The 26,452-nt window shown below is 35.9% G+C and overlaps 3 protein-coding genes across 6 annotated transcripts; 2 read left to right on the top strand and 1 right to left on the bottom strand.

Annotated features, from left to right (window-relative positions):
• The first annotated feature begins 32 nt into the window (after nt 1–32).
• On the top strand, nt 33–7,917 carry bbs2 (Bardet-Biedl syndrome 2). 2 transcript variants are annotated; one of them, XM_026287398.1, is made up of 18 exons: nt 33–79; nt 3,241–3,386; nt 3,624–3,851; nt 4,039–4,164; nt 4,246–4,308; nt 4,421–4,498; nt 4,601–4,705; nt 4,895–4,981; nt 5,064–5,199; nt 5,277–5,416; nt 5,502–5,640; nt 6,025–6,196; nt 6,367–6,496; nt 6,592–6,711; nt 6,806–6,943; nt 7,025–7,137; nt 7,218–7,366; nt 7,496–7,917. In XM_026287398.1, exons 2-18 carry the CDS (start codon nt 3,270–3,272, stop codon nt 7,600–7,602), a joined length of 2,148 nt encoding a protein of 715 aa, XP_026143183.1. In that variant the 5' UTR covers nt 33–79; nt 3,241–3,269; the 3' UTR covers nt 7,603–7,917. The 2 variants fall into 2 exon arrangements, with proteins under 2 accessions (XP_026143183.1, XP_026143182.1); XM_026287397.1 differs by lacking the exon at nt 33–79 and adding an exon at nt 2,182–2,488.
• A 96-nt stretch (nt 7,918–8,013) lies between these two features.
• On the top strand, nt 8,014–11,781 carry b3gnt9 (UDP-GlcNAc:betaGal beta-1,3-N-acetylglucosaminyltransferase 9). Its single transcript, XM_026287399.1, has 3 exons — nt 8,014–8,398; nt 9,405–9,495; nt 9,628–11,781. The coding sequence occupies exon 3, from the start codon at nt 9,725–9,727 to the stop codon at nt 11,078–11,080; it is 1,356 nt and encodes a 451-aa protein (XP_026143184.1). The 5' UTR covers nt 8,014–8,398; nt 9,405–9,495; nt 9,628–9,724; the 3' UTR covers nt 11,081–11,781.
• Nucleotides 11,782–12,189: 408 nt separating this feature from the next.
• Nucleotides 12,190–23,599, bottom strand: phaf1 (phagosome assembly factor 1). 3 transcript variants are annotated; one of them, XM_026287403.1, is made up of 17 exons: nt 23,329–23,599; nt 22,590–22,726; nt 21,797–21,879; nt 21,597–21,680; nt 21,414–21,457; nt 21,141–21,220; nt 20,955–21,049; nt 19,392–19,456; nt 18,981–19,093; nt 17,810–17,943; nt 17,606–17,689; nt 17,386–17,468; nt 17,103–17,146; nt 16,975–17,024; nt 16,778–16,836; nt 16,321–16,393; nt 12,190–15,457 (listed from the first exon to the last, which is right to left on the bottom strand). In XM_026287403.1, the coding sequence occupies exons 2-17, from the start codon at nt 22,651–22,653 to the stop codon at nt 15,368–15,370; spliced, it is 1,245 nt and encodes a 414-aa protein (XP_026143188.1). In that variant the 5' UTR covers nt 22,654–22,726; nt 23,329–23,599; the 3' UTR covers nt 12,190–15,367. The 3 variants fall into 3 exon arrangements, with proteins under 3 accessions (XP_026143188.1, XP_026143187.1, XP_026143185.1); XM_026287402.1 differs by having other exon boundaries at nt 23,333–23,599; XM_026287400.1 differs by having other exon boundaries at nt 22,590–23,599.
• Between the last annotated feature and the right edge of the window lie 2,853 nt (nt 23,600–26,452).

Below are 26,452 nucleotides of genomic sequence, written 5' to 3'. Positions count from 1 at the left end.
GACGCGTTAATCAAAAAACTGGCTGCAAACTATCAAACAATCAAGAGTTACCAGTCCCACCCTGATTCACATCAATGTGGTATTTATAAGATTATATAACTACCAGTTCCACTCCGCAGGATGAATGTTGATTGCGGAGTGTTTATGTGATTAGAGAATTCGATGTTTATGTATGTTATTTTCTTATTTGGGAAGCGTAAGATATCCTTCTTTTTAAATATCAACTAAGAAACTATTTTGTTAGAATCAAATATAACTATAAAAGAACATACTTTGTCATACTTCATCAGCTTTTGAGCTTATTTTTTGTTTTAGATATGTTTTAAGAAGGTATGATACTACCCTATTAAACAGTTATGCTTAAATACGTGTTTATTTTAATAAGTTATCATTTAAGCAGATAAGGCCCATCGAGGGCGTCTTTAGAAGATGTTCGCGGAGAGGCAAATTTAGAATTTTTGAAGGATTTATTCTCTAATGTAATTGTTTGTCAACAGTTTGTGACTTTTGCACACGGCTAAACTAACTGTGACGTGTCTGTGTGAAACTGCACGTGCTCCCCCTGTCTGCACTCGGCGAGGATGCTGGCAAGACGACAGTAAACAGAAGATTTGATTTGCACTCGCTGTTGACCGGGAGTATTTTTCCATTACCCATCACTTCATTATAACTGAGAAGTAACGAGTGCAGAGTCTCTTTGGGTTTTGGGGGTGAAGATCGTTCAAGCATTAAAATGCCAAACAAACGCGCATTCAGAGCACAGCTATGCTCACACAAGTGGACGTTTAATTTTCTGTGAAATAGCCTACCTTTCTTAATAAATAATGTGTCATTTATAATGATTTGTTATATCCAGTGTTGAGCACGTTCAAAATGTAGCTAGCCAAACAACCACTGTACCGAAAAGGAACATAAATATACGAAATGTAATTTAAAAAGCAATGCATATATTAATTATATTTTCGTTAAAATGTTATTAAATACCCTCTACAAAAATAAATAAATAATTCACGAACCCGACATTGATAGAACAGAAAAATTATTCAACACAATGCTTTATTGCTGAAATTTAAGGTAGCTAGTACTGTAAATTAAGTTAATTTACCTCAGTATTGGTCTAGGCTAATTAAACTACTAACTATACGATTTTATAATCTGTCATTGAATTTTGGTAACCAATATTGGCATTCAAGGCATGCAATAATAATAATAATACTAATAAAGCTTAGTTTTCGAAATATCTTTCTTTACCTTCCACAGCAGAAGAGTATTCATTCTTGGGAGAACTAAACCATAGGATCAGAAGCAGGAAAGTGACTTTGAATGGACTTTTATTTACATTCGACAGGAACCATTTCACATTTCCACCATTCCATTTGAAAGATTACTTCAGAAATAAGTTACAGATTACGAGTTACCTTATTAAAAATGTAATAAGTAATGTAACTATTCAGGTAACCTTTATTAAAGTAATGTAACTGATTACATCTGATTACATTTTGATTACTTTTCTAAAGTTCTAACAAATGTTTTCAGTTAATTATTTTGAAAATTTAAACAAGCAGTTTTAACCTTACTGTAGGACTCAACTCTAAATACTGTTAGACCTTCTAAGTTTATTTTTTTTAAGTAATTTTAAAAGCTCAACCACCAAAAAAGAAATCTGACTTTAAAACTTATTTTTACTCCGAGATCATTCTGAGGTTAAAAACTTTTTTAAAGTAATAAGATATAGTTTAATACCTATGATACTGTTTTTGAAATCAAATATTTGCATAGCTACAGTATATAGGGAAACACTGGCATCTAACAATGATTTGGAGAAAAAATAAGGTTAATCTTGAAAAATAATGCCTATAACGTTACATAAATCCTAATTGGAAATAAAATCAGTTAACAAATAAGCATGTGTCCTATACTGTGCCTAAACTCCTGCGACATTGGTGTCTCATATTTTATAACAGTCAGTGCAGTTTGGGAAATAAATCAATAAAATCTTTAGCTATGTGTGTGGAAAAAAAAATTCAGGTGTAACCCCCTTTGTAATCGTTAACATTTTCATAAGCAACTGTAATTTAATGACAGTTTTTTTTTACCCAGTGACTGTAACAGATTACAGTTAAATGTATTTTGTAGTTCCATTACATGCAACAAGTTACTCCCCAACACTGACGGCGATGTCTATGAATGTTTTTAAAATTCCAGTCTTTTCTCATTTGCTGAACAAATCCATCTACAACAAATATGCTTGACAAAACTACTAACTACATAATTACAAATATGATTCGAGTAGTTCTTTCTTCATCTCAAACTGTCAGCTTTTATTAAAGCCGTTCTGTTAAGTTCTCAAACCAAACCAGGACCCTTGCGCGTGCTCACTGCACATCCTGAAAAAAACTACAACAATCCTTTCCAAGTTACAGGCATCAGTCTGTCCTGCTGGTAACAGGTAACGTTACACCGGACAGGGAACAAGCTAGCGGCTGCGGTGAGACAATTTTCCATTATTTATCATATAACTCATAAGGTCATTACAGTAATGCAATACCAATACGTACATATTCTGTGTAACTACGCAGAGTTAGCAGCCCTAGCCAGCGAGAATACACTGAGCTGCATGTAGCATGAATCTGGCTAACACATTGATAGCATCTAAATTCTTCGTTTTAAATCCAAACGGCGTGAAATAGTTTATATGTTAAAGTAGAAAAACAAAGTAAATTAATAATAATAATAATAAAACTGGTCAGCAGACGAGTAAACTAAAAGGATTAGCAAGAATAGCATGCTAGCAACAGTGGCTTAATGCCGTGACAAGCTGCCTATTGTTGCTAGGCAACGGGAGCCCCATAGGGCGAGAAGCACAGTAAGCTGTTTATTCAGATGAGGCAGTTAGTTGGGCTACAGAAATCACTACTGAAGCCTGAATAAAGTCTGCTGGTTGGATGTCTCATCCTGCTTTACACAGATGGGCTTTTTAAATAAATTTTATATGCATTCTTATTATGCAAATTATTATTTATATATTTCTTGGTTGATTTGACAGTGTTGGGAAGCAGATGCTCTAATTTATGCTACTTGCTAATAGCCCATTTGAAGCACTTGTCCCTGGTTAGGCTTATATATATAATTGGCTTATATATATATATAATGTAGGAGAGAGTTTATTGTGATTTTCTAGTGTGTGCTGTGAATGTTCACCTAGCCATTGTTTTAAAATCTGTTTATTTTTTTCAAAAGATTTAAATTTTTTGTTGAGCCGTGCCACCATGTTAGTGCCCATCTTCACCCTTAAACTGAACCATAAAATTAACCCTCGCATGGTTGCCATTGGAAAATATGATGGGATACACCCATGCCTCACAGCTGCCACGCAAGCAGGGAAGGTAAGTTCTGAAAATGTTTTATATATATATATATATATATATATATATATATATATATATATATATATAGTTGTGAAATATAAACTAATAATTGTCAATAAAAAAATTCAGAGATACATAAATCAAAATAATTTTTTTTTTCGTGGCCAAAACAAGCTTCCATAGTGTCTTCTACATATTTATCTATTTGTGTGTTTCCATACATTACTATCAAGTCTAACTTCTAAACCTATGCAGGTTTTTATCCATAACCCTCACACTCGAGGCCAGAGGCCAGCAGCCCAGCGGCTGAGTCAGAGTACCCAGGACTCAGATATCTCACTCCTCAATATCAACCAGGCTGTGAGCTGTCTGACGGCTGGTACTCTGGGGCCCAACACCACAGGACACACGCTACTCGTTGGCTCTCAAACCAACCTGTTGGCCTACGACGTTCATGACAACACTGACATCTTCTACAAGGAGGTAAGGCAAAGTTGATATGGCACGTCTCATATACAGTATACAGATACGTTTTTTTTATATAAAATCCTTAATTTAGAGTGGATTTCTTGGATTACTTATATCAGGAAATTAATAGATAGATTATATTTATGAGTGGTTCTTATCCAAGTAAGACAGAAATGTTTGTTACATGCTTATTGTGTAACAGGTGACTGATGGGGCCAATGCCATTGTTCTGGGAAAACTAGGAGATATCCAGTCCCCCCTCGCCATCATTGGAGGAAATTGTGCTCTGCAAGGTTTTGACTTTGAGGGAAATGACCAGTTCTGGACAGTACGATCACTATACTTTCTGTTTTCAAATCATATTTGAAAAAAAAAGGATATTCATAGATATAACTTTTTTTTTTAAAAGGTCACTGGAGATAATGTGCGATCACTTGTGCTTTGTGACTTCACTGCAGACGGCAAGAATGAAGTGAGGCATCATACTTTTCACTTTCACTTAATAATGACAAAATACCTTTGTTTTGATTTTAAAATGCTGCTTTTATAAATTCACCTTTATATTTACATCACGTCTTTTCCAGCTTCTTGTTGGTTCAGAGGACTTTGACATCAGGGTGTTTAGAGAGGACGAACTAGTGACTGAAATGGCAGAAAATGAGGTATGGGTTATGAAAAAAATCTGAGACAGAAGTTGGTTAATAATTGGGCCATTTTGGGGAATTTTTTTCTTATTTACAGTTGTTGCTTTCTGTTCCTTTCAGACAGTCACGTCTCTTTGTCACATGCACGGCAGCAGGTTTGGTTATGCTCTGGCCAATGGGACAGTCGGAGTGTATGACCGCACTGCCCGCTACTGGAGGATCAAGGTAGCTCATAGTGGTCCTTTCAAACTAAACCTAATATTATTTATTTTCTTCATTTTCATTGTGAGAGTTATTGTAATTATGCTTTAAAACTCAGAAAATTAAAAGAAAAATCTAGGCGAGCATGATTATGCATAAACATAAATGAGTCAAAAATAAATTATATTCATATATTTTCTTTTTTTCTCACAGTCTAAAAATCACGCTATGAGTATCCATGCCTTCGATCTTAACGCTGATGGTGTTGTTGAGCTCATTACTGGGTGGTCCAATGGAAAGGTCAGTCTTTTAGCATTGACACTCATATTTTCCTCTACAAGGTTTTTGCAATACTGATCAAATGAGACGCTTCCCTGTCTAGATTGATGCTCGCAGTGATCGCACTGGTGAGGTGATCTTCAAGGATAATTTCTCATCCTCTGTGGCTGGGGTTGTTGAGGGAGACTACCGCATGGATGGACAGATCCAGCTTATATGCACCTCTGTGGAGGGCGAAGGTAAGGTGACAGAACTTAATCATAAATGCATGTTGTCTTTGAAAATTGGCTCATCAAATGTACGTGTCATCCCACAGTACGTGGCTATCTGCCTGCAAGTAAGGAGATGAAGGGAAACCTAATGGATGCAAGTGTAGAACAAGACCTGATCAGGGAGCTGAGCCAACGTAAACAGAACTTGATGCTGGAATTACGAAACTATGAGGAAAATGCTAAGGTTATAACTGCTATAGTTCAAAAGTTTTGAATGGACATTGATGTTCCAGAGGCAGTTTTTGGTCAGTGAGATATGTTTGATTTAGGCTCTTCCTGGTGTTTCTGAGGGGGAATCTAAGATGGGAGTAATTCCAGCCAACACGCAGCTCCAGACAGCCTTGTCTGTACGAAGAGCTACAGAGAGCCAGAGAGCACACATAGAGCTCAACATCTCCACTCCTAATGGTACGGTTAAACCAACTTACTATCCAACACTTATCACCTGCGCACTACAACTGATCTAATATAGTTTTTTAAATAAAAATACATAGGCCATTCTAACCATGATTGAACTCAAATGAGGCAACAATTAACATAACATAGTCAAAATTTGACTAAAACAAGGAAACAAATGTAAAAATATGACCAAGATTTCACACAAGTGAGGGAACAAATTAATAAAACATGGACACAGTTTAACCGAAATGAGGAAACCGATTAGTCCAGTGTGTCCACGGATTGAAATAAATGAATGAAATCTTAATTAATCATCACAGTATTTATGTCATGTGCTCCATAGACATAAACCTTTAAATGATAATAGTGACATTTTTCTGTGCTGCCCTCCAGAAACCATCATTAGGGCCGTGCTGATATTTGCTGAAGGGATTTTCGAAGGCGAGAGTCATGTGGTTCATCCAAGTGCTCAAAATCTCTCTGGCTGTGTCCGTGTCCCCATCATTCCTCCAAAAGACATTCCAGTGGACCTTCACATTAAAGCCTTTGTGGGAGGGAAGACAAGGTACACACGTGGACTCATCATGATGATTGACATACTTCATTATATGGATAACATTTGGAGGAATCATTCAATGTCCAAACATGCTTGAAAATCAGCGGTTACTTTAAGTTTAAGATGAAGGTATCATAAATCGCTTCTCCTTTTTCTCTCTTCTTCCCCATTCACTACAGTACACAGTTCCACGTGTTTGAGATCACACGTCAGCTGCCTCGCTTCTCTATGTATGACCTTAACGTTGACCCCTCAGCCATACAACCCACAGGAAAAGTCACATTCAGTATCAATGACAGACCACAGAGGGTAAAAGGACACACTCATAATGGAACTGTGTTGCAAGACATCACAAAAAAACAACATCTGTATATTGAATATGAGGCATATGTCTATGTCTGCAGGTGGTTATGTGGCTAAACCAGAACTTTCTGCTGGCCGAGGGCATTGACAGTCCAGACATTATATTCACTGCACTACGTGGAGGAGGTCTACTGAAAATCAACATGCAGCCTAGTGGAGAGGTACATTTAATGTGTGTGTGTGTGTGTGTGTGTGTGTGTGAGCTCATTTCTCTTCATGTTTCACAAATCTCTTAACTTATTTTTGCCTCATCAGATCACGCTGAGAACAGATGACATTGATCTTGCAGGAGATCTGGTCCAGTCGCTTGCCTCTTTTCTGGCTATAGAAGACTTACAGGCTGAAGCTGACTTTCCTGTCTACTTCAAAGAACTACGTGCCACTCTCATTGAGGTTAGAAATAGCAGTATCTTCATAAAGATTTAAAAAAATAAAAATAAAAATTTCTGTTAATAACCTTTTTGTTCACATTAGGTGGATGAGTTTCACTCAGTGCATCAAAAGCTCACAGCAGCAATGGCAGATCATTCCAACTACATAAGAAACATGCTGGTGCAGGCAGAAGATGCCAGACTCATGGGTGATTGGTAAGCATCCCTAGATTGATTAATCAGTCCTCTCGCTTTCTCAGACGAATGTACACACATAAATTATACTGTTTTTTTAGGAGAAACATGAAGAAACGCTACATTGAGCTTTATGACCTCAACAGAGATCTGATTAATGAATATAAAATCAGATCTAATAATCACAACGCCCTTCTTGCCCGACTAAAATCAGTTAACCAGGCCATACAAAGGGCAGGGAGACTGAGAGGTGAGCGGATTTTTCTAAGAAAAACACATCTGTGGTATTCATAGATTTCATATCACTCCATATCGGGACAAGCTTTCCTGTGCTGTCTGTTATTTGTGCCAAATTTATTATATATTATCTATTTTTCAGTGGGAAAACCCAAAACTCAGGTTATCGCTGCCTGTCGGGATGCCATCAAGAACAACAACATCAATGCTCTTTTCAAGATCATGAAAGCAGGGACTGCCTCGTCCTGAGAAAATGACCTTCAAGCACAAAAGTCTGGAATATCAGACCACAGAGACCTCAAAACTGTCTTGACGTGCCCAGTATCCTTGTGGGAAATGAAAAAGGACTGCATGAGGGGATATATTTGGATTCCAGCCCTCATCTAACAGCAGTTTTGTGTTAAAGGAAAATAACTGTCCTGGTCTGTCAGTACTGTAAAATCTTAAATTGATAGCCAAAAATACTGTAATTTGTGTACCAAGGCAGTGTGTGTGTGTGTGGGTAAAACTTGCTTGCTATTTTATTTGTATACAAGCAACTTCTGAATTAAATTATTATATAAATGTGTCTGTTTTCTTCCTCTGTGCTATCTTAGCATTGAAGCTGAAGTTAGTTTGTTTTCCATTACGGAGAACAGAAATGCGCAGCTATGGGACACGAGTCTACCAAATGTATAATTCTGGTGCGCGTTCCCGATCCCCTGTCCTCGCTCCCAAAAGCGTCTCCAGTTGCTGCGCTGGCATCTGGCGCGCGACGCATCAAACAATCTCGGAGGCGTCACGTGATCAACGAAAGAACTATTCTTTGAAAATGTGCATTTAGAAAAGTCCTGCGCTTATGACTGCTCTACAAATCCACCAAACATGGCTGATATGAAGAAAGGTTATGTATTTACTAATGTAGCGCCTTTCAGCGAGCTGGAAAAGCTTTTCTGAAACATGCACACGCAGTAGTGGATTGCAGCAGCTTTAATAGTGGAAGCAGATGTTTGGATCTGGTTGCATTCCTGTCTTGTCATTGCTCTGCTGGTACACCTTCAACTGGGTAAGTCTTGTAAATGAAAGAATGAGACTTTTTAAGACAGTTCTAAACAAGACTGAACACAAACATGTAATGCAAAATTAACGCACTTGAAAAAAAACAAAAGCATGCGCTCTTTCATAACTGTATGCATGTTCATTTATTTGAAGTAGCCAAAAAGATTTTACCCAAAAGTGTAATTATTTGTTTAAAGTTTAAATTTTAAATGTTTGAATTACACAAAAGTGCATAAAATATGTTAATGTGGAGCCTCTTTTGTTTTTGAATGAATCTTTTAAGCGAACCATGCACAGATTCCTAAGAGTCGATGTTTTGAGTTTCGAGGCTCAAATAATGACCAATGTCGTTTGAACTGAACCAGATTTTGTTCATTCAAAGCGTGATGAAAGTCAGTTATAGAGCAATGCAGTACACGTGTTTATGTGTTGTAATTTATGTGTAAATAATGCTTTAAACTGTTTCAGGGGTGTTTTAGAATATTTATAGACAGGCAATTCTACTATGGTCTTTGGTCTTTTCTAGCGAATCGAATGACAATGATTCCATGACTCAACAAAAAAAAAATAAACTCGCCGCCTACTTGCGTGACGATGTTAATTTACAGAATGGAACGAATCAGAATTTCCAAGAGAAGTCTTTATCCTTAGACTGCAGGACAAATGTCTGACAAACTTAAAGGGATACATTTCAAAATAGCCTCTTACAATACTCGGAATCCCTCTAGATCATTTAGGAGAGTATTTGAGGAATGAAGCATTATATACATCAGTAAACATAAAGAGGTATTTTGTGATGGAACTTTGTTGTGATAGGCTTCATTTTAAAAACTGACTGAGAACTTTGGAAGCAACCTTTCTGTGGATATCACACATGCAAGAGACACCAGTTTAAGCTCTTTCAACAGTATCAAAAATGATTTTACTTTGAAGTGTCAGAAAATAATTGTAAGTTTATCACAGATGTCAGATGTGAATCCTTTGATAAATTGTTTGCATATCCTGTTTCACAGAAGTATGCGGTCCTGGCTTTATATGGAGCATAACTTTGGTCAAGTAATATCCTGTTTCTCCTGTTGTTTCGTGACATCCAGGATGACTGTGGTAAGTCTCACACGCACATATCTTACACTAAAGAAAATTGACTTTAATGACTGCAAATTTTATTTAAAAATATATATTTTAAGGTTTTATTTTTAGGAGGAAAAACTAATGCTGTTCATTTATTTTGTACAGAATTTACTATGACTGTGAGAAAATCCAAATACTTTGGGAAGAGTATGAGACTTCAACAGAATTTCTTTGGAAGAATAACACTGAAACCTGTCACACCATGAGAAGGGTCTATATAAAGGGAGATGTTCTTTGCTCCTTGATTCTGCTGGTGCTTCTGTTAATGCTGTTATATGCACATCAAAGAATAACGCCTGTATGGGGGACTTTGCACATTGAACAGGGGTCCACCTGGTCGAGACCCCTTCTCAGTGGAGCATCAATGGGACATCAAACAAAGCCAGACCCTTCAAAATATCCAGTCATACCTCCTTGCAAACCTGAGGTTCAGATCAAGCCTAAAGCACAAGGACAATCAAAGATAAAATCTCAAAAAGCACGTAGCAAAGCAAAGTCTAAATTTCACCAGCCCTCAACAACAGCAAGTCTGCAACCAACACATGCTTCCTTTGATTTTGACGATTACCTTCAAAAGAAAGACCAACGGGACTTCAAACTGCTAATTGATCAACCAACAAAGTGTTCTGGACCAGAAGGAGCCCCTTACATGCTGATCGCCATAAAATCAATAGCAATGGACTTCGACAAACGTCAGGTCGTTCGACGCACATGGGGACAAGAAGCTGTGTCCCAGAAAAATATGAATGTCAAGAGGGTTTTTCTTCTTGGTGTGCCCCAAAATCAAACAGCGCTTCCATTATGGGACAAACTGTTGGAATACGAGAGTCTGACTTTTAGCGATATCCTCCTATGGGACTTTGAAGACACTTTCTTCAACTTGACACTAAAAGAAATCCACTTCCTACAATGGATCAATGTGAGCTGTCCCAAAGTGAAGTTTATTTTTAAGGGTGATGCAGATGTTTATGTGAACATTGACAATATCCTGGAGATGCTTGAGGGTCAAGAGATCAGTAAGGATCTTTTTGTTGGCGACATCATCGTCAATGCCAAACCAATACGCAGACGCAACAGTAAGTACTTTGTCCCAGAGTTTATTTATGGCCAAGGGATCTACCCATCTTATGCGGGTGGAGGTGGCTTTGTCATGTCAGGACATACCGCACTGAAGCTCCACCTCGCCTGCCAAGAGGTGGAACTCTTCCCCATTGATGATGTGTTCCTAGGCATGTGTCTACTGAGGATTGGCCTTCAGCCGACTCGTCACGAGGGCTTCCGCACCTTTGGAATCATAAGACCGTCTGCTGCACCCCACCTCCAGGTCTTCGACCCCTGCTTCTACAGAGAGCTGATGGTGGTGCACAGCTTGACGGTCCCACAGATCTGGCTCATGTGGAGCCTTCTTCATGACCCTAACCTTCAGTGTCATCGCAGTCAGGATCCCACCGTTTTTCCCTTTCAGTGGAGCAACAAGATTGGGAAGACAGATGAGAACAAGGCAAAGGAGAAGCTTAGGAACAACGACTATGGGATGAAAGTGTTTGTGGAACATTAACTCCAAGATAATGAATGTACCTTGAAAATAAAACATCAAACCATGGCTGTGAGAAAATCCCTTCCCTCATTTTGATTTAGTTAAATCATGGCCTTGTTTAAACTAAATTGAGGTTAGTACAAAATGGCCACATTTTCACTAAAACGAAATAACAATTAATCACAAATTATTAAGCTGTGGGAACAAATTCTTAAATTTTAACTACGTTTTATTCAGTTGTTCCTTTATTTTAGTTCAATCGTGACCTCAGTTTAACAATAACAATGAGGCAATGGATTAGTACAACTTGGCCATGATTTATCTAAAATCAAGGGATGAGTTGTTGGAACTATTTCTTTATTCATGGCCAAAATATATAGTTTTTCCCTGCATATCTTATGCAGGCTTCCTTATATGATTAAAGACTGCTCTTTTCTATACAAAGTGTTGTCTAATGGTCCTTGATGGCCATACTCTAAAAAGTGATTTGTTTATCACCTCTTATGCTATATTCCATGTTATTTGAAGCAATAAAGTAGCTTTGTGTGAGATGTTTAAGATCTCCTTCAAGCCAGAAATTGGAAGTGATCTGTGTTAACACACGCAATAGCTGAATGTATATGAACATTTCAGGTTTGGAACAGCATGAAGATGAGTAAATGATTATTTTAGGGTGAACTATCCATCTAAAAGAAAAATGCAAAATTAAAGAAAAATAAAACTTGCAAAAGTTCTGTAGATGGTTCTTTAAAAATGTACAAATAGTTTCACAGCTGTATCATTCACACAAACTATTCCTCTGTTACTGTAGACTTCAGCAAAATTATAAAGATGTTGTTGTATAGTAATCACAAGGGAATCTGATACATTTTGTGTGCACAAAATGGACACTAATGTTATGTTTATATTCTCATGCAAAAAAGTATTGGGTTATGTGTCATAGAACAGACTATTACTGTTTATTCATTAGAAAAATGGCACTATTTTCAAACTGAACCATTTTTCTTTGATTATTGTGCTGTATTGTTTTGGATGATCTGCTGTCTTTTGGATTTAGATTAAACTGAATTAAATGATTGAATTTAGTAAGTAGCCTGCTGTGAACATGAACATACTACTACACTTTGAGCTTGTTTTAAAGTGAATAGAAAATGTTTTTAATAAAAGACAAAGGATGCATCCATTCTTTCCCTCCGTATTTATTACATCCATTCTTTAAATATATTTCTGAACACACTGTAACAGTTTTAATGAACAAAATGCAAAATTAGCAGTTAAAAAAATGAATAATGCTTTCAGTAGATTCAACGAGGAAACTAAAATCCAATGGTCACAGCATTGTTGCACCATTCTGAGCTATTGACAAACATATACCAGACCTTTCTGATTTATTATCCATCAACACAACGATTATTGCTTTAAAAATGAAAATAGAAACAACAAAAATGGCTGATAATGTTGATCTTTCATGTACATGTTCCTTAAATCTACAGAGGTAAAAATATCTGAGATACAAAACACCACATTGCAATCAATTTAGATACTTTTTTTAATCGTGGATAAATCCCATTTCCAGAAATTGATTAAATGTACTGAATCCACAAAAAATAATCACTTTGGAGGATGGGAAAGAACATACAATATAGAGGGATACAATACATAGCATTAATATACGCATTACACTGTACGGAGTTTGTCCATTTCTAATTACAATCCTCAGGACGATCATTCATTCATTCATTCCAATGCAAAAATAGGATAAAGTCTGAAGGAGAAACAATATAGCCAAAACCCATATGATGAAAATCAAGCATTCATTTGCTGCTGGCATTAAAATAAAAGACATCCACCTGAGATTGGGCAGGGAATCGGCCCATCAGACCACACTCCTCCTGTAGTAAAACTCCCAAAATGACACTAAAACAGCAGTTGTGTTATTCCTTATTGACAACGGGGGTTCCAACTGTGCATTTTAAATCTGATCCTCAGTCCTAAACAGTTTTAAAATCTAACCATATTAAACTCATTAAAGTGGAACTTCACACCGTTTTCGAAAAGTACAAGGTTGTACTTTGATGGAAACACCACAACCACTTAGTGAACCTAAAATCATGAAGGGCCATCTACAAGTTGTAATATATTTTTAACTCATGACAGTGTTTTTCATATGCTGCATTTTGAACAGAGTAAACTAGGGAAGCTTATTTCCACCATGGAATAAAAATAAAAATAAAAAGGTAATCTCTACAATTTTGAACTTTTTTTGTACAAATTGTGTTTATCTCTCACAATTCTAACTTTTCTCCTCAAGTTATAAACTATAACTGCAATCTTGCAATTGACTTTTTCATAGAATTGTCAGGAAAAAGTGAAAATTGTGAAATTAAAATGTCACAGTTTTTATTGTGTTTCCATGGCGGAAACAAACTTGCATAGCCTTTCATGAGCTCAATACTCAACCAGTCCGTATTCAGGTACGACTTTCAAAACAAAAGGACTGTAACTATTAATAAAGTTTTACATGCTCAGACATACACAAAGCAGTTTTTCAAACAATTTCATTTACAGAGAAAACGTCAAGACAGGCTCGGTGGGAGATGAGGCACAATGTTAATAGAATCTTCCTTTTAAATGACCAAAAGCTAAGGGTAAAATATATTAAAAACACCACTGACATCTTTCCAGCGCAGTTAATGTAACAGAAAGCTAAAAATGCCCGAATTAGCCTGAACCACACACTGCAGAACCCTGAAGGGAGGTGGGAATGACACCAGCGAACCCAAACTTGACAGCTCTGGGGGCCTCGCTGCCAGGCCGCACAACAGTTAGAGGTGAACAAACCATCAATGCTCTAGTCATCATTGTGAAATCCTCCTGAAAGTGGTCAAATGTAGGTGACTTCATCCAGGACAACAGTAGAGGGAAGCTGCTATAGTGTCCCTTCAAGGGCTGGCAAAGAAAACCAGAAACTCTCAGTATGTTAGCAGTGTAGGGGAGTTCCAGATGTCAGCTGATCTGATACAGTACCATTAGGCTGATGAAACAATTAAAATGGTGTACGTTATTTACAGATCTGTACAGACATGGACATGGCTACAGACAACATCATGTCTACTTACCAATCAATCGATTGGGCCACTATGCTAAAGACTATTCAGGGACTGTATGGATCAAATCAAAAGGGAATGTTCTTACGATGTAAATTTAAAACGACAGAGAGCTAACCATTGTTTCTTCTTTGGCTAACGTTTTGGCAATCAGGCGACAGAAGACAATTCTGCAGTTAAGACTTTAAGATACTGAATAAGGTAGAAGAAATTCACATCTTTGTACTGTGGACTAAAAAAAAGACGCAAACAAAATTGACGGCATTCAGCGGGAAGGAGAAACAGCGATGGGTGGATGGCTTTTCTCGCTAATAGCTTTGAAATCCAGATTGCACGTCGTCGTTCCCTCCCCCGTCGACCTTTCCCTCAGAGACTCGGCAATTAAAACGTTCCTCAGTGGACAGGAGACAATTATCAAGTAAATTAGGTGTATTTTAGTGCAAATGTTCAAAACGAATGCGCTCACGAACAACAGAACAATAACAGAATCAACCATAATAAAGCCGATGTACGCTATTGAAATGGGAGGTAATCTGTGCTGCTGACTTGGTATGAAATGAGTTTATGAATCGTTATGTGTGTATGGGAGCCTGCTCATGTGCCACAAAAACATTTTCACAGCACTGGATCCATACTGTGCTAGCTTGTGCTTGGAACCTCGCGTAAATGCATACAAAACACTCTGTCATTGAATTTTGCGGCGAAAGTTTGTCCTCATTTGACTTTGATCTCATCCTTTGCTTGTTGGAAATAGAATTCATGTGCGTTTTTGTTAAAGTGTTTACCATGCAGAGGAGAAATCGCTTCACTGTTTGCCCTTTGGTGCGTCTGTATGGAAATTTTAGAAGGTTAGGCAAAAAATAAAAAAAATATGCTTGTGTGGATCACTGTGCATCCACAAGTATTATAACGATGCTGCTGATGTTGATGCATGTCTGGGTTAAAGCTTTGGGGGCAAAGCCAGGTTTGCACGGTTATTTAGGTTCATTAGCAGGCTGAGGGCAGCCTCCATGCTATTATCAGAGGAGGAGACCAAATTGGGGCCTCTATTAAAATGTGAAGAGTGGGTGGGGGAAGGGGAGTTCAACTCCAGAGAACACCCAGCATGTTTTGCTTTAGCTTGTGTGATGGCAGCAGTGAGTGAAGGCACACTCTGCTGTTCAGTTCAGAGGCTCTGCAGGGCTGGATGGGCACGGCTTCCTCAGTGGGTGCTTGGATCAGCACGAGCCAGGCTACTTGGACGAGGAGCTCCATAGAGAGTCACAGAAGCTATGTGGTTATTCTGCATGACCTGCAACCACAGCAAAAACATGCAGATGAGATCCAGTAGTTAATTAAGTGCTTAGTTGTGTATGAAAATAATAGGGACTTTATAAATTGTTTCAGGCAATTTAGGATGTATAAGGTTGGGATAAAATTACATTTGTGACAGTATTTTCTCACATATTGTGACAAAACCAAGTGAAATGGCTTCTTAAACCAAAGGGCTTAAAAAAAAAGGACAAAAATATGTTGTTGCAAAGTTATTCTGATTAAAGATTACAAGGGCACATGATTTGAAAATATATGATGTGCATGGATAAATCCATTTATATTAAAAATACGGCAATATTCCATAAAAAAAATGGTGACTTTAATAGTGTGTGCTTATTTCCGCTTTTTTTACATTTAAAATACCGTTGCAGTTATCTAATGCTCTCTAATAAATAATATTATCTTTAACAAATATGAATATCCATTTTTCATATTGTCTATTTAGTGTGACGACTAAATTCACTTACAGCAATTAAAATGACTAATTTTCAATGATTTATTTTATTTTTAAATGTATTCAAATTAAATGGTTCTAATAGTGGCCATTTATTGGTCACATGATAGGTAAAAATTGATAGCCTTAATGCACTGTAAGTAGCTTTGGATAAAAGCGTCTGCTAAATGCATAAATTTAATTTAATTTAATTTAATTTTTAATTTTAAACTGTATCAGCCAGATACACATCCCTAGTAAGAGCACAAACTGATACTGTAAACAGCTGTGTTAATAACAAATCTGACATTCATAGATATTTATTTATTTTTTAAATTCATATATTTATTTTTAAACAGTTTGACTAAGTAAAACAAACTGTACACACAGTTGATCTAGTCACATACCTCAAATATCATCCGCTGTAGTCCAAAGCAGAATGTGGAACCAAAAGGGTTGGTGTTGTTTGCAGATGATGACCTGCAGCAGAGCATAACTAATCAATTACGCCGGTAATCATAATTATGATTATGAACAGGTTTTAATATTCAGAGGAGTCTGTATGCTTCAGTTTGAATGAAACCATGTGAAAAACTACAGATTTTTTTTTATTATTATTATTCAGGCAGTGTTGATATTTCTAATAAAATCTTTCATGAATTGCAATAAAGCTGAAATAACAATTATAAAACTATATTAAATAAAAACTCAAATGAATAAAAATGACAAAAGCACAACTAACTAAAACATAAATAAAAAATTTAAATATACAAAGAAAAGCTCATTTAAAATATTAATAAAAACTATACTTCTACATAAATAATACTAAAATAACGTGGTCAAATTGACCCCCACGGCTCTTACCTGTGGAGCACAACTGGTTTTTCCATGGGGTGTCCTAGCAGCTCCTGAATCTGATCCCACTGAGTGCAAAAGTAAAAAATAATAATTAGTACTCACTTAAAATCTTTTATTAATTATTAACCACATACAGTAGTGAATAACACAGCATTAAATGCATATCGTATATGTTGACTATACATTGAAGTCCATGAACTCACTTTGCTGTAGGTGGTCAAAATGCAGTCCTCACTCTGAGCATCTGCCCCATCTGAAACACAATTTAAAGAATAAGAAAAACACAAAACACCACAGAACAGCAATCTAGTCCAGAGAATGTAATATAGACCTTTCTTAATGATGAGAGGAATCTTGAAATCACACCGATGATATCTGAAATGGAAATAAAGGGCAGTCACTCTGATGCTCTCGTGGAATATGATACTCAAACCACACAGTGCTAAACACCGCAAGCATTATGAAGTGAAAATCAATATTCAATCAATATGTCCAGACTGCAAAACCTCCAGAATGAACTCCCCAACAGCCGTGACCAATTGAAATAGATATTCAACCAAATATTTACAATGCTACAATAAATCATCCAATTGAAGCAGATAAACGAGACTCACATGTTGAAGTTGTAATGGCCAGGGTAGTTGGTGTGAAGGACAAATTTTTTGACCAGGTGGGTTGCAGAGTCAAACAGTATATCCTGAAAGATATATAGAGAAGAATTGCTCAGAGTTTAAGGGTTTATGTAAACTGAACAAACCAAATCTACACTAACTGCATGTTATGGAGTAATCTGAAGTAATGTAACTAATGGAGTCATTTAAAAAAGATACTCACCACTCCCAGAATATAATAGTTAAAGAAGTAGTCATTACACTTGGATGGGACTTGCTTGTGAGGGGAGGGTGAATGGATCTTCATCTGAGACGTACAAAAAATTAAAAGATATTTCAAGACTAATAGAATAAATGGGAGGGAATGTGGCTTTTCTGATCTTGAGAATAATGTGCCGTGTTTTGTATTAATAGGTTTGGTCATTACCTTATCCTCTGACTTGTAGAAGACCTTATGCGGAGAGCCAAGAGCACTCAAAACATCCTGACAAGAATCTCCAAAGTAGATGTTTCTCTCAACGGCTCGCACTTTAGAATCAGCCAACACTCCCGGGCCACATCCTGAGAAAGTGAACACACAAACAATGTGAAAAAGCAGCATTTCAAACAGTTTATTAGTTTACTATTTCATTTTCTATTATTATTGGATCATTTATAATCTGGATTACAGCACCAAGATTTCACTGTGGACATCAAGGCAGCAGGAAAATTGTCAAAAATTGTAATAAACACACACTGCACTGAAACCTTTAGAATCAGTTTTGATGTTTTTGAAATAAGTCTCATTTTCACCAAGGCTGAATTTATTAAATCAAAATACTGTAAAAATAGTCATATTGGGGAATATTTATAGCTGAATTTTCATCGGCCATTGCTCAAGTCTTCGGTGTCACATGATTTCTTTCTTACTGACCTCAAACCTTGAACAGTAAATAAATATCCTCACAAAATGAATGTTAATAAATTGCTTGTTTTTGAAGACATTTTGTTTATTTTTTATGATAGAAGAAGCTAATTTTCAAAATAATATTATTTATTAACCGTAAAATATTTTTCTATCCTAAAATGCAGGATTACATAGTTGCAGTTTATGATTTGCATTTGTTTGTGTTTTTCTCTGCTGTCAGCGACCCCTATCATAACAGACCTGCAGTCCCTTTTTGGGTCACGGCCCTCCAGCTGGAAAACACTGAACTCTATAGTTAAACTCACACAACACTGATTACCAAAAACATTCAAAAAGAATGGATAATAGAATCTCTATAAACATCTTTGTTAAGATCAATCTATGATTATGCCAGCTTTATGGTTTATTATGCTATAGTGATTAAATAAACCTATGCAGTTTGTTTATGTTGGTGATGAATAACAATCAAACAATGCAAATGTTTATTTATCCCAGAAGCACAAATTACTAATGCTGATTTGTTAAGCACTGCTTAACTTTGGGAATAACATGTCACGATTTGCCTTTAAACACAGAAGCTTGCCAGAAAACAACTGTTGCTCTCATCAACATACTTAAAATGAATTTAGTCACATGCATGTTTGTTAAAACACTGCATAAGTATGTCTGGCATTAGTTTTATGGATAATACCTGCAGTGAGTAGGCGAAGTTTGAGACCCAGCGGTCCTGCCCCGTCTCTTAACACCTCCACACTCTCTGCATACACATTACCGAGGTAACAGGCCAGAGGCATCACTGGAGCCCTGTGAAGAAATATATCATTTACAATGTTCTCTGCTTGAGGAAATGCAACCCACAGAGTTCTTAACAAGTGCTTAAACTGAACAATCGAAATTAAAGGCCCATGGTCTCAGACTAAATGCAGATTAATGTGCCCCTGGGCCACATAAAAATTACAAATAGACATAATAAGACAATGTCTTTAAACTTTAGGGTAGGTTAGTAAACACATCAATGCTCAACAGTATGCAGCTGTAATATTCATTAGTACTTACACCACCTAAAACACCACAAATATCCAAACACATGCACGGCTCTTACTTGGTTTCTTGAAGGTTGTTTCCAGAGTAAATGTACATCCGTTTGACAGTGGCCCCATGGGGAATCTGCAGGGAGGCCAAGCCATGGGCAAAGTTAGGCTGTTAAGGCAAAACAGCTAGGAGTAGAACACTGTGTCTGTGCAGGTGTGTCTTTTGGTGAAAAGATGCTCACATCATCACAGTAATGTATTTTAGATAAATGAGTCAGGGTTATTATCACTGTCTAAAACTACTGAACTACTGATCATTTTTGTTCAATGAAACAATGCTAAAATAAAATACAAATATTAGATTAAAAACTTAAACTAACTGAAAATTAGACACATCAAAGTTGAAGTTTAAGCATGTAAAATGAAATTAAACTGAAATTAAATAATTTTGACCTAAATAAAATGAACATTATATCACTAGAATTAAACTAAAACAAAAATGTAAAAACTGAATTAAACTGAAAATATAAAAATTAATGCTAATTAAACATGAATAAATTCTAAAAATAATAAACTTTAATAGTATAGAAATAACCTCATAAGTGTCATTCGTTTACATTCAATAATCTGTTTATCTGTATGTATCTTAGTTCATTAATAATAAATTACTTCATATTATTATTAACATTGTCAATAATTAACTCGTAAGTAATACACACCTAAATTGTATTTATTATTATTTATTTTTACTTTATTTCATTACTAATAAGTATGGTGGTGCTTTATTTTTTGTAACCATTCTACAAACAGTACATGAATAATTATTATGCAAGTTGATATTCTATGGATTACAAGCACATTTTACCGATTCCAAACCACTTCAATCTTAATAATAACTACTAATAATTTTGTATTTAATAATTTATAAGTGATATATCATTGTCCATGAAAGCTTGAAGTGAAAAACTCCTTATGTTCAGGTGTGCAGAATTCTGAAGCAGATTTAAATTCAGACTGAAAAGTCAAAAATTATTAAATGCCCATTAGAAGTATTCAAAACTATTGCAATACAGAAATTGCAAAGTCAAAACATGACCACTGGACAGCAAAATGGTCATTGGGTCAGCATGGTCCAAAAAAAAAAAAAAAATATATATATATATATATAAAAACCTGTGGAGAAGAAAAGACAGCATTTTGTCTCTAGTGTCACCATTCTCAGAGACCAAGGTGTCAGGTTTTCAGAGACTTTGGTTAGGTAAAGCATCCTAAAAAGGACCCTCATTTAATAAGAATAACATGCTGAAGGTTTTGAATTGGTAAAATATGCTTGAAAAAAAATATGAACTCGCATAATTATTATGCACGCACTGTACAGTACTTAGCTTTATATGTCTTTTATTAGAAAGCAATCAAATATAACAATTAGAATAAGCAACATTTTTTAGGCAGTGGGCAGTGAAAGGAAGAGTACACACTAACAAAAAAGTTGAAAGAACCATGGAAATACCATATTTATACATCATGCCAAATGCAATACAATGGTTTTACCTGTATCCTTTGACGCTCCATCTAAATACCATTAACATGGTATTATTGAGTAGCATGAACACAGGGAGCGAACCTAGTCTCACCTCATATTTAGGAGCTTCACTCCACGAGTCCAGCTGGAAAGAGAAGGAAAGCCCTCGGAAGTTCAGGTGGAAGAGCTGCTCGGCAGCATTGTAGACTGGACAGAGACAACATGAAGCCCACAATAAATACACAGACACAGTAAAAAGGAGTCTGGACATATAACTGACACAGCCAATAAATCTCACCTCCTGGATGAGTAGCGCCAAAAGACTGATCAATCTGCTCAATAGTAGGTGCTATTGCCTGAGAGTTAAAATGTACTCCACTGTAATGAACAGAAAAATGCGTCATTTTACAATCCTGTTGCTGACAAGGAAATTATTAGATCTTAATTCTATATCTATAATATCTATATTCTATAATATCTATATTGTATAATATCTTAATCTTAAAAATCTTAATTCTGGGTGAAACACAAATGTAATCCACAACTACTGTAGCTAAACAAGATGACTTACCAGTATTTCAGTTTCACTTTGCTCAAATCGTACACTTCAATTACCTGCAAAAACAACACTGACTCAATGGATATATTTTTGTAACCTAGTGTAAGAAATAAACATACTTTAGCCCAAAATCTCTCTCTCTCACACGCACACACGCACACACACACACACACACATACACACTTCACCTCTCACCTTCAGTCTCTGATTGCAGGCATCAAACAGCAGTTTAATTCCATCCTGAGTCAAGTTGAGAATGAGGTCGTGGCTGAGTGGCATCTGTTTGAGGGACAGAAACAGGTCAGATAAGGATACAAATAAAGCATATACTTTAGTGTCTTAGATAAAAACCTCACAACATAGACATTCAAAGACATAATATGGCAGATCCGTACTTGTTCGCTGTAGAGCACCTGGACATTTTTGATGATTCGGCAGTGTTTCTGTAATATTGAAATGGCCTGGGCCAATGGCATCCCTGGAAACAAATCCAGACAAACAGTTCAGTTCACGTTAACATGATGATGTAAGAAGTGGAGTCAAGAGCTGTACAAGGTGTAGTAAAAACATGATAATTACAGGGCATAAAACACATAGTCAATGGGTAAATAACTTGTCAATTTATAATAAGTTATTATTATACTGCACAATCCAAAAGTAATATATATATATATATGAGCGATAAAAACACTGAGTCAAACAAAATCATTAATATTTTAAAGAGCGCGATGTTGCAATTATCATTAACACATATATAACCAGATAATAAAATCATATTTGTATTTATTTCTCATGTATTTATTTATTATGTAGAAAGGAAATAAACTGGATAATATCAGTATCAAATGTGATGCAAGAATGCAGTAATGCTGATTACATTCATCATAATAAGTTAAATATGTTTATATTTAATTTGAAATATATTTAATATATTGTTATCTTTGAATATCCCTGTATCTGCCCTAGTGAAACAAAACAGAGGGACGAAAGAAAAAACCCCAGTGAAACCGGGACTTTTCAGGTCAAGTTAACCTTAAATGTGAACGTGTCACAGAAAACGTGATGCAATTATGAAATCCTGATGGCAACTGACTATGTCAAATAAATTAGCTCGTTTTCAAATGGCCTAGAATTAGCTATTTCAACATGCAATGTTTACTTCAGCTTTTGATCTGATCTCACACTCACCTAATGCGAATTCCCATTGTTCATTTCCTAAAGATCGCTCAGGAACGACCTCCAGATCCAGCATTGGCGGGGAGAAATTGGGAATATCAACGAGGATCTCTGACTGTGCCAGATCTGAGTCTTCCCTTTCGAAATATCTTGGATAATCCACCGTTAAATCAACAAATCAGTCAAAATATAACGAAGTAGTATGATTAAAAATCTCCCACACGCTTTAAACACAGTTTGAGTGACACAGGACACCCCTGACGTCAGATATGTCAAAATACAAGTGATGCAATCCAGCTATCAACGCATTCCACTGTCACCATGCTTATAAATAACACTATAAAACGAATAACAGATACACACTTATAAAAAGGTCAGTATGACAAAGCTTAATTAAATTAAACAAGTAAACTGTATGTCAGTCACAGCGACCCGATGTCAATAAATGAATAATTTGTTACAGGTTGCTGCTCTTTTATCAACTTCCATAAGCATTAATTAATACAAGACATTATTTATCTTATAACCAATATATAGGCGAACAAATTATATAACTGCTGTATGTTGTAAAAATAAAAGAAAAACAACAACAAACACTTTGATCTGACCTTTGGCTTGCTCCTAAATCACATAAAACACATTAGCTACTAATTATTACATCGAACGAAGAAAATGTCGTGTCCAATCAGATAAATTACATAAATTTAAGCTATTAATGGCAACGATCACAGTCCGAGATAAGTCAACATACACACATCAGATTCGCACGAGCCTCGTCTGACGTTGTTTTCTTTCTTTCCGATGATTTAACAGCAAGCAAACAGATCACCACTTATGGCAACATCTGTTCATAATAACGCGGATTTCTCCGGGTGCCGCCGTTTCGCGTGTTGGAGGTGGCGCAATATTACATGCAGCTTTATTTTCCGGTGTCTCTGACGTTTAAGATTTGCTTAAGATGATAAAGAAAGAGCCCCTCCGTGCCAAATGCATATTCCATCCAAAACACCATGATCAGCTGATAATTCAACTTCCTATGCGAGCGAGATAGCACTTCCTGGCGGCAATTTTCAAAATAAAAGTCAAAGAGAGCGCGCACTGGCGCAGTCCGTAGACAAACCCATAGCCAAAAATAACACAAAATAATAAATAAATCAATAAAAAATGTAATAATGAAAGTTCTACTCGATAGTTCGATAGTTTCAGATTTTATGTGACATATTATTAGTTTGGTGCTTAAAGCTAAATATTTATGTCGGAAATACTACTATACTTTAGCCTACATCAGTTGATTTTTGGTCTGCTCAAGGGATTTGTCCAACAGTGACGTATAAAGAGTGAAAGTAAACTTTTTTTTAGCTCATCTCACATAACAGGCTAGGAAATACACAAAATACCATATAAATTTGCTTTTAAAAATTAATTAGATAATAAATGTAATAGACTTTAGTCAGACTTCCGCCATATTTAAGCTGTGCCAAGCACCAAAACGAGGCTTTTAGGTGTCAAGTGTGGTGTGTTTTGAATTCTGCTATTGTTGAACTTATCAATTGTTCAACTGACAGAAGGTATTACAAAAGACTTCCAGCAAACAAAAACTCCATAAAACAATGACATTGTTACAATGCATACCATTGAGTATACTGTTAAGCCTATCCCTCACAGCCTTATGTTCATCAGCATACAATTTTGTGTTATGTCTATCCTGATTAAGGTCTATTAGGCCTACCTACTGTGTTTGTCACAGAGAAATATAAGGAGTAACTGTTATGGGCAGGGACAAATATGTAACTATTTACTTTTTCTGGTTCATTCCAGCCTAAGGCTAGATCTGACAGCTAAATCAATAAATTGAGCCTGTGGTCACATACAGGAAAAGCCACACCAATGAACAGTCATTTGAAAATGTTATACATCGAGAATACCGATAAAAAGCCACCAGATGGCGTCATTTATTGAAAGCCTGGAGTGACTGGTGTGTGCTTTCATTACAGTGCAGGTACATTACAGTACAGAGAGACAGGGGTGAATGCCCAGATTAAGCAAACTGTATATTATTATGTATACCCAAAAAACATGACATAAAATGTTCTAATGATATCTTCCTCGGGTTCTAATATAACTTACATTTGTCTGTGTTTCCTGTGACTAGGCCTACTTTGTTCACTTTTGTTCGTCACATGCTCATCTGGTACAAATGTATTACACACACACACATAAGGATTCATATAAACACAAAAAATTTTATGAATCCTAGTGTGTATGTAATGCATTAAACAAAAATGAAAGAGCCAAACATATTTGTTGGGAAGATGCATAAACAGAGTACACCAACGTTTAAAAGCTGAAGAGTGAGTGGTCTAAGAATTGCACAATATAATATTTGGATTAAAATATATATGTGTATACAGTACATTTAAGATAAGTTTATAGCTTATAGTTTATGATCCTTGTCTTGATCTTATGCCAGTATATGTGCGGTACAGCGTGTGCATGTTCTTTGAGAGTTTGTATATGTAACAAACTATGTTTGTTTATTATGTGAAACATGCTTTTGTGTGTCTGAGCAAACCCCATTTAACCCTGCATTGTCCCATTGGGCCTTTTCCGTAATTAAGTAGCTTTGTAAGTAGTTGTGGATAAAAAAGCCTGGTAAACAAAAACTGTCCAAATAGAATGAAAGATACATTTTTCGGAAAACCCTTTAAAAAAGTATGCAATATATTCACATTTGACACAAAGACACTGTGAATGATTTGCAAAGCTCTGTGAATAATTTTACTTTCTCTGCACCAATAGCCCAGATCAAAACTCCAATTACATTGTTTGTGGAAAAATTGTTGGCCCTGATTTTATTTATTGTGTTTAGTAACAAACCTTGCCAGTCTGTTTCACAGGGGTTTTTGTTTGTTTTTATCCTTCAGATGGGAACATGATGAATAAAACAAAAAGTAAGGAATTTTAACACATGTTCCTAACTGTTAAAAATAACAGAAAAACCTGTGTCTTCTTATTCAAACAATCTCAAACCACATTTCTGTCCTTGTTTTGAGTTCTGAAGTCAGATTCACTGATGAAAAATTCATGTTGCATGAACACAACTCAAATAAAATGATAATCGTTTTAAAAGCTATCAATAATGAAGTAATATAGTACATTAAAAACAAAGGCAATTCATTTACTAATATTATAACTTATGATCAAACACAAAAAGAGCAATGCTTTTGTCAGTTAAAAGCTTAAATAAAACAATATTAAAAGTTTAAACACTCAAAGAATATGGCAAAACATTTGCGGCATTAAACAATGTCTGTATGTTTGAACCTACATTATAATAACGCCATGCTGTCAGTGTGTCTGGATTTTTAGTCTAAAACTTTATGAATAATCATCTTCAGAAGGATAGTACAAACTCAGGAAAAACTTTCAAGTTTATCCACAGAAAACTCCAAATGTGTAATGTAATCACAGGCCAGCTGTGTGCACTTGTAAAGTTGTTATAATCCCTCTCTGTCCTATAAACAGGAAAATACATAATATAAAGCATCATGCGTGCATCCAAATAATACAGTTTATCCTAACGTCCTGCCAAGTTTTCCTTTTTTGGAGATCACTGCTCTTTCATCTATTGTTAGCAAACTGATGAAAATTTTAAGGAGAAGCTATATACCATTAAAATGGTTTTGTACTAAGCTGTGCTTGCCAGAACTAAATCATTTAAAAAAAATCAGTGCTCTGCATATATTACAAGCATTAGATGATGCCATTTTCATGTCATTAAAATCATCACTAAACTTTTGTAGTTATTGTAAAATGCACAAATAACACAGGTGGATGGTGGAACACATGATCTGCTAAAGTTAAGAAAAAGTGCA

The sequence above is a fragment of the Carassius auratus genome, chromosome 18 (genome assembly GCF_003368295.1).
Source record: "Carassius auratus strain Wakin chromosome 18, ASM336829v1, whole genome shotgun sequence".
NCBI lineage: Eukaryota > Metazoa > Chordata > Actinopteri > Cypriniformes > Cyprinidae > Carassius > Carassius auratus.
This window is presented reverse-complemented; position numbering and strand designations above follow the sequence as displayed.

Excerpts from the sequence above, each read along its gene's own strand:
- bbs2 (XM_026287398.1), top strand. The coding sequence starts at position 3,270 with ATGTTAGTGCCCATCTTCACCCTTAAACTGAACCATAAAATTAACCCT. Across the intron at positions 4,165-4,245 it reads GAAATGACCAGTTCTGGACA|GTCACTGGAGATAATGTGCG; the intron begins GTACGATCACTA and ends TTTTTTTAAAAG. Across the intron at positions 6,944-7,024 it reads TACGTGCCACTCTCATTGAG|GTGGATGAGTTTCACTCAGT; the intron begins GTTAGAAATAGC and ends TGTTCACATTAG.
- b3gnt9 (XM_026287399.1), top strand. The coding sequence starts at position 9,725 with ATGAGAAGGGTCTATATAAAGGGAGATGTTCTTTGCTCCTTGATTCTG.
- phaf1 (XM_026287400.1), bottom strand. The coding sequence starts at position 22,653 with ATGCTGGATCTGGAGGTCGTTCCTGAGCGATCTTTAGGAAATGAACAA. Across the intron at positions 17,944-18,980 it reads ACTTCGCCTACTCACTGCAG|GATGTGGCCCGGGAGTGTTG; the intron begins GTATTATCCATA and ends TCACTTTCTCAG. Across the intron at positions 16,394-16,777 it reads AAACCAGTTGTGCTCCACAG|GTCATCATCTGCAAACAACA; the intron begins GTAAGAGCCGTG and ends GCTCTGCTGCAG.